The sequence below is a fragment of the Hordeum vulgare genome, chromosome 6H, assembly GCF_904849725.1.
Source record: "Hordeum vulgare subsp. vulgare chromosome 6H, MorexV3_pseudomolecules_assembly, whole genome shotgun sequence".
NCBI lineage: Eukaryota > Viridiplantae > Streptophyta > Magnoliopsida > Poales > Poaceae > Hordeum > Hordeum vulgare.
The window spans coordinates 304,744,929-304,752,630 of NC_058523.1; the positions used below are offsets into that span (position 1 = coordinate 304,744,929).

Here is a 7,702-nt window from a genome sequence, read left to right on the forward strand (position 1 = left end):
CATGTGGCATTACCTTTGACTTGCGCAAATCAGAAAATCTATCCTTACGCAAATGCAACCAAACAAGATCTCTAGGTGCAAAGAGAACATGTTTTCTATCATTATCTCTAACAAGTTTGTATTTAGCATTCATACGCTCAATCTTTTCCTTAGTTAGCTCATGCATTAATATTAATTCAGCATGTTGTTTAGTATCAAAATTAACCTTCTCCAAAGATGAAAGAGGCAACGAATCAATAGGTGCATGAGGTATGAAACCATACATAACTTCAAAATGGCACATCTTAGTATTGGAATGCAATGAACAATTGTAAGAAAATTCAATATGAGGCAAGCATTCACTACTAGGAAAATGCCTCCTAGTGGCGCACCTATTTTGGCTACTAATGGCGCACTACAGGTGCGCCACTAGCATCACGCCATTAGAATTTTTTACTAATGACACATCACAAGTGTGCCTAATGACACACCACAAGTGTGCCATTAGTATCTGGTATACTAATGGCGCACCAGGCAGTGCGCCATTAGTATAGCCCATGGTGCTCCATTAGTATGGCTCCCAGGACATATATACTAATGGCGCACCAGGCAATGCGCCATTACTATAGCCCATGGTGCTCCATTAGTATGGCTCTCAGGGCATATATACTAATGAGCACCAGGCAGTGCGCCATTAGTATAGCCCATGGTGCTCCATTAGTATGCCTCCTAGGGCATATATACTAATGGCGCACCAGGCAGTGCGCCATTAGTATAGCCCATGGTGCTCTATTAGTATCTGGTAATCTGGCATATATATATTTTGTTTCAAAATCACAAATTCAACAACACATAACATATATATCAAATATATAATACATAATATGTGCCCAATAGTTTTACTAATCCACAACACATAACATATATGCAAAGTTGCATAACAAATTTCATGATCCATATATCAAAATTCCATAGCATCCATACATCCAAAATTCCATAGCATCCATATATACATATAGTTCCATAGCATCCATGCATACATAGCTCCATAGCAAATATAATACACAACGATACTTTGCGGGCATTAGTAAGTAATATTTGGCACTAAAACAAATGCCTTCATGTCCATATCGTAGTCCAAAGAGCATCCGCGTGACAACCTACATGATGAAAAGAGATGCAGATTGGAACTGACGTGACCAGTTCAAGTCTATTTTGCAAGACAGATGGGCCCATCACACATGATCAGTTTTCTAAAATATGAGCAAAATAGCCCGAAATCCTTCTAAAAAATCTAGCTAAGAAATGCCGCATAGATTATTGTGAGTAACTCCACACTATTGATTATTCACAGAGATAATTGTGGTGTCCTTAATTGTATGCACCTTGTTTCACTTATTTCATGAGCAGGCATGTATGAAAAAGTTGGACCGTACCGAGTAAGGAGCCTTCGTGTCATCTTCATTGGTGTGCTTAATCGGTCCAGTTGTTGCAGCAGACTCCACACCAGCATCATCGGCCAAGCCTTGTTGCTCGTCACTTTTTGTTTGCCTAGCGTCTGCACATATTGATAAATTCTTAATGCAAAGGAAAAACTAGTCAAACACGATGAGCCTCCAACTTTATGTATACTAGAAATAATGCATGGCCATTACATTGCTCGAGAATTTGGGATTCATGAGGTTGTAGCTGAGACGAGAAGGCAGAAGGGATACCTGGTCCCTGAACCTCTAGCCTAAGGCCCCCTTGAGAAGAGATAGAAGAACTCTGAGAATTAAACTGCAAAAACGAACAAATTGAAAATGTGAAAACAATTACTATATAGAATTGACTATAGACTTCAGATATTATAAGATGGTTACAAAAGATTGAGGAATCCCTACACAAAATATTACTACAAACTTTACGAGTTGATTTGATGCCTTAACAGAAAGAGGTTAGAATGGAAGCATCGAAAGGACTTGCACTCCCAAAGACAGAAAAAGAGAACATCACCTAATTTGTACTTCCTGATTCTTGAATAAAGGAGACATTGATATATGACAACATTTTTTATTAGTAAAAGCAGGAACAACCTGCTGTAAGAGGGAATTGAGCTGCTGGGTTGGAAATTGCTTCTGATTGATGCCCGTTATATGAGAAGCGTTAATAAGGTTGCCCTGCTGCTGCTGTACCTGTTACAATCTTTGCAAGTACTTCTCCCTTTGGTCGGTTACCTCAGGTCTTCCACGAAATTGACCCTGAAAATGTGAACAAGTAAATGTCATATAATCCTATAATCCTATGAATACTTTATGACCTCGGTGGTAGATTAACACTCTAAATGAATAAAATCTACAATAGGGAAAACACAGTTATTTAGATGTTTCAGACTGACACTGGATCAAGATGAAACAACAAGAATTCAAGATTGGATGATGAAAATTTTCAAATAAATGCCCGTGTTGTTTGAATCAGTTGGAAGTTGAAAAGACTCAAAAGAACAGCATAAATGCTGAAGAACTCATACATCTGAAATGCCCATAAAGTTCTTATGATCAATAACAACATTTGCAAAAGCATAGTGGAATTCAGAAATAAAACTGGAGCGAAGGTACGTACAGTTTCACTTTGATTTTGGAAACCAGCAGGAGTTTGAACCCTCCACTGAGCCCCAGGAACAACAGGAGGAGAAAATACCCTTCCTCCAAGAACTGCACTTTCACTTGTGTTACTAGAATCAGAGCTAACTGCATCGTTAGTCTTCAGAACTGGCTGTTGTTGAATTTTACTACCAAGAGGTGAAACCAACTGCTGAGAAAGACCAACATTGTTAACCCTTTCATCAGTATTCGATATGTTTCGTTTGGACAAGTCATTTATTGCAGGAATTGCAGTTATGGACCCATTTCCAGGAACTGGACCTACACTTATAGGAGCAGCTAATGCGGGAAAACCTAGCTTCTAAGCAAAGAAATAAAGTAGCATGAACGACTGATGGACAAATAACAAGACAAACCTTGCGCTTCCATTGTCCTTTGTATGCTGGATTCGGTATCCTTCTAGGTTTCCATATGCCATCATCATCGTCGTCCCACGTGTCGGGCTGATTAATAACACAACATGCATATATTTGTCATCATGTGGTGTGCTTAGTTGTAAAGAGCTTCATCATAAAAATGTTTCTTTAGATGTGCTAGGACATCTACAGTTTATGTGAGGGTAACTAGAATGCTTCAAATGCAGAAAATTTTCATTAAGATAGGAACTTGAAGTGCAGTAACTTCAAGTTCATGCTAATAAGTTAGCACTGAATGATGCATAATAAGTCAAGACCATTTATAACATGGAATATGAAGTGCAGTAACCTAATGTTTGATGTCTTGAGTTTCATTAAGATAGGAACTTGCATACCTTCTTATCCTTTGGGTCAGGAATCTCTCTTGGAATAGAATCATAGCCCTGGCCAAGGTAGATGAGCCGTTAGAAAACAATTTGCTACACTGTAAAATAATCAAATTCACATACTAATGTATGGGCACACAAACCTCAGGTTTAACCGCATCGGGATCCTCAATATACTCTCTGTCATCCCAATCCTTAGGCTGCAAAAAGGCAAATAAGTTAGATGATTCTCTCACTGTAATGTTCCTAGTTGTAGTACAGTTCAATTTTTGAAAAAAGCGAGCTACCTTTTTGGCACCAACATCCTTGATTTTACGAGGAGGCAAGATGTCCCAATCAGTGTACATGCTCCCAGATTCTCTTTCACGGTTATCAACAAGTAAACTATAAGATGCATCGGGCCTAAAATGAATGTGTAAACATGCGTGAGCCTGTCGGTTTCGCATTGTAGATCTTTTTTGATAGGATAGTTCTGCCCCTGGTAAGAGAGTATAAGATGCAGCTTCTTTGTTTGAGTCCCGCATATATCTGGCCCAAACATCAAGCTGCGTAAGAGAACAAAGAAAGCTATCAGCATAACTCAGCAGTAGACTAGTAAACCTGAACAAGTAAGCAGTTTATATTTATTCATTTCCCCTTAATCATGGATGGACATTCGCAAGCCATAGCATCTAGGTGGACTTATACAATGTAACAAATTATGTGTGGTAGACCTTTGCTCATCAACTATACATACATTCCAATCCAATCACATGGTCGAAAGAGTGACAGGGTCTGCTTAGGAGCTTACTAACAGCAATGGTGGACCTTTGTTCATACATTCATATAGTTATGCTTTTGTTGGTTATGCAGGATGGTATGAGCAAACTCTGTTATATTTTCTGCAAAGATAATATTGATTAATTTATCCGCACTGGATTAGTATACACAAGTGTTCCTTCAGGTGTAGGAGACCGAAAAGAAAATCTGAAGATGACACGAAGGCACAAGCATTAATTCAAAGTAACTTATCCCTATTCTGACTGATAGAGATACATGTTCAAAATAAATGCCCATGCTTGTTTCAACAATAGAGACAGCAAACAGGATTGAGAAACTTGGATTACTACGCGTTTCCGTGGACCAATGAGATTTATGTACATGTGGACTTTCAGTGTCTAAGAGTCGACTTTATTCAGACTAAAAAGTGGACATCCTTTTGGAGTACAAAATGGACTTCGTGACTTTGCAAGTCCACATCACCATGTATTCGAGATGCATATAAACCATTCATAGTTCTGGTGCAGTTCAGATTGCTGAACTATTCTACTTTCCCGAGAACTAATTTTAGAACAAAACAAGGGTGTGTATTCAGAAGCTAATCGTGGGTCAGAATCATTCTTTCTCTGAAGGTAGAAGCAGTACATGATGGCCATTCGTATACCAAACTGCAGGTGTGCACACGACTACAGAAAAGTTGCTGACAGATTAGCCATCCCAAGGCGTAGGTGTTATGCAGTTATGCACCGCCACCGGTACAACAGACATTTCTGGCCTATCTGGGCCTGCCTGCCCGCCAATTGATGACGGAGGAGAAAGGGCGCACTTACAGTTGGGGATGACGCAGGGCAGGAACCTGAGGCTGTCGCCGACGTGCATGTGCGTCCACCCGGGCTCACAGTCGCACCTTGTACCCCGGCAGCCCCGTCGTCACCGTGCAGTTCCCCTTCCCGCAGGCCACCGCCTTGCATAGCGACCCTGCTCACCTCAGCCACACAACTCCAGGTTAGAAGTGCAGGGGAAGAAGCATTGATGAACTGGTCGGTTACTCACCGACGTCGTCCCCGGGATCCAGATCTGGCGAAGAAATCAAGTGTCCCCCTCCCCATGGCCGTCTGCAAGAGCAGCATTACACCTGGGCGCCGGTGGTGACGGCGACTATGGGGAGGGCGCCGGTGGTGGCGGTGGCGACAGACGAGGGAAAGGGACATGGAGAGGAATCGGGGGATGGGGGACTAGGGGATGGGCCGCTGGCCAATCTCTTTCTCTCTTTCTTCTGGAGGAAGCGATGCGCCATTACTAACCCTCGTTACTAATGGCACACTAGCTCGTAGTGCGTCATTAGTAGTTTTGTAAAAAAAAATTATATACTCCCTTCGTTCTTAAATATAAGTCTTTTAAGAGATTTCACTAGATGACTACATACAAAGCAAAATAAATGAATCTATACTCTAGAGTATGTCTATATACATCCGTATGTAATCCTCTAGTAGAATCTCTAGAAAGACTTATATTTAGGAACAGAGGGAGTATATAATAGTGGCACACTAGGTGAGTGGTGCGCCATTACTAGTTAAACTAGTAATGGCGCACTCTGCCCCGGTGCGCCATTAGTACTTTTGGAAAAAAGTTTGTAAGTAGTGGCGCACCGAGTGTGTGTTGCGCCATTAGTGTCCACCACACTAATGGCGCACCTGCACATGGTGCGCCACTGCTATATAGTAGTGGCACACTACTTGTCTGGTGCGTCATTAGTGTCTATATTATCTATAGCCCTTTTCCTAGTAGTGATTCTTCCCACATTTTTAAGTTATTCTTCAAAACATCACTAAGCATAGTAGACAGTGATCTATTGACTACTTCAGTTTGTCCATTAGTTTGGGGATGCCATGTAGTACAAAAAAGCAGTTTAGTCCCCAAAAATGGGTAAGAAATTTAGCATCATGATCTCAAACGATTGTATTTGGGACACCATGCAAGCGAATAATTTCACAAGAATAAATTAGCAACATTAGCAGCAGCATCACTTTTGTGACAACGTATAAAGTGTGCCATTTTTGAAAATCTATCAACGACAACAAAAATGCTATCCGTCCCCTTATTTGTTCGAGGTAAACCTAAAACAAATTCCATAGATATATCCTCCCAAGAAACACTAGTGAGAGGAAAAGGCATATATAAACCATGAGAATTGAGTCGTGACTTCAATTTTTGACAGGTAGTTCAGCGAGCAACAAAATGCTCAACATACCGTCTTATCTGTGGCGAAAAGAAATGTGTAGCAAGTACATCCTCCATCTTTTCATGCCAAAGTGTCACATGAATCCTCCTCCATGGGCCTCCTGCAACAACAATAGACGAATGGAGCTAGCTGGAATGCATAGCTTGTTAGCACGGAACACTAGTCGATCATTAGTGACGAACTTGTTCCATGTTCTTCCTTATTTACAATTCTGCAACACATCCTTAAATTCAACAACATGCACATATTAATCTTTGATGGTCTCCAAACCAAATATTTTAAAGTCAAGTTGTGAAAGAACAATATAAAGATGAGACAATGCATTAGTCATAATATTTTTTACCCCCTTATGTTTAATGACATAAGGGAAAGTCTCAATGAATTCAACCATTTAACATGTCTACGGTTCAGTTTTGCTTGACTTCTAATATGTTGCAAAGATTCATGATCATAATGTACAACAAATTCCTTGGGCCATAAATAACGTTGCCATGTTTCTAAAGTCTGAACAAGAGCATATAATTACTTATCATAAGTAGAATAATTCAGACTAGGCCCACTCAACTTTTTAGAAAAGTATGAACAGGTTTATCATTATGTAATAACACACCTCCTAATCCAATTCCACTAGCATCAAAATCATGCTCGAAAGTCTTATTAAAATCAAGAAGTTGGAGTAAATTAGCATGTATTAACTTATCTTTCAATCCCGTGAAGGCTTCTTCCCGTACCCCAATGAAAAGGGACATTCTTCTTTGTAAGCTCATTGAGTGGTGCAACAATGGTGCTGAAATCCCTCACAAAACACATATAGGAACCAGCGAGGCCAAGAAAACTCCTCAGTTGTGTGACTGTTTTGGGCTGTGGACAACTCTCAATAGCTTTGATCTTGGCTCTATCATCTTCAATTGTGCAAAAGGTTCTGGAAAACTCTCAATAGCTGCTCGACAAAGGTTATTTTGTGGAGTAACGACGTAGCAAGGAAAAGATAGTCGGTCGGTGCAAAAGGTGCACTTCCCGAGGTTACCAATCAAACATTCATCACGTAGAGCAATAAAAACAGAACGTAAATGTTCCAAGTTTTCCCTCAAGGATCTACTATAAATCAGTATATCATCAAAGTAGACTACCAAAATCATCCAATGAAAGCACGTAAAACATCGTTCATTAATCTCATGGAAGTACTATGTGCATTCCAAAAGGCATGACTAACCACTCATATAATCTCTACTATTAAAGGGGGATCTGCCGTCGTCGTGATGGTTCGACCTCGAGCGATCCCCCTCCTACCGCTAGCCTTCCCACCGTTCCACCGATTTTTTTCAATCCCTCCATCAA

At 40.4% G+C, this 7,702-nt stretch overlaps 1 protein-coding gene across 4 annotated transcripts; it reads right to left on the reverse strand.

Annotated features, from left to right (window-relative positions):
* Window positions 1-1,186: 1,186 nt before the first annotated feature.
* On the reverse strand, window positions 1,187-5,376 carry LOC123403810. Of its 4 annotated transcripts, none has more exons than XM_045097730.1 (10): window positions 5,176-5,376; window positions 4,953-5,100; window positions 3,651-3,908; window positions 3,507-3,563; window positions 3,373-3,420; window positions 2,978-3,064; window positions 2,581-2,769; window positions 2,055-2,219; window positions 1,695-1,758; window positions 1,187-1,537 (listed from the first exon to the last, which is right to left on the reverse strand). In XM_045097730.1, exons 1-8 carry the CDS (start codon window positions 5,331-5,333, stop codon window positions 2,157-2,159), a joined length of 1,008 nt encoding a protein of 335 aa, XP_044953665.1. In that variant the 5' UTR covers window positions 5,334-5,376; the 3' UTR covers window positions 1,187-1,537; window positions 1,695-1,758; window positions 2,055-2,156. The 4 variants fall into 4 exon arrangements, with proteins under 4 accessions (XP_044953665.1, XP_044953664.1, XP_044953662.1 ...); XM_045097729.1 differs by having other exon boundaries at window positions 2,154-2,219; window positions 2,581-2,772; XM_045097727.1 differs by having other exon boundaries at window positions 2,581-2,772.
* Window positions 5,377-7,702: the final 2,326 nt, after the last annotated feature.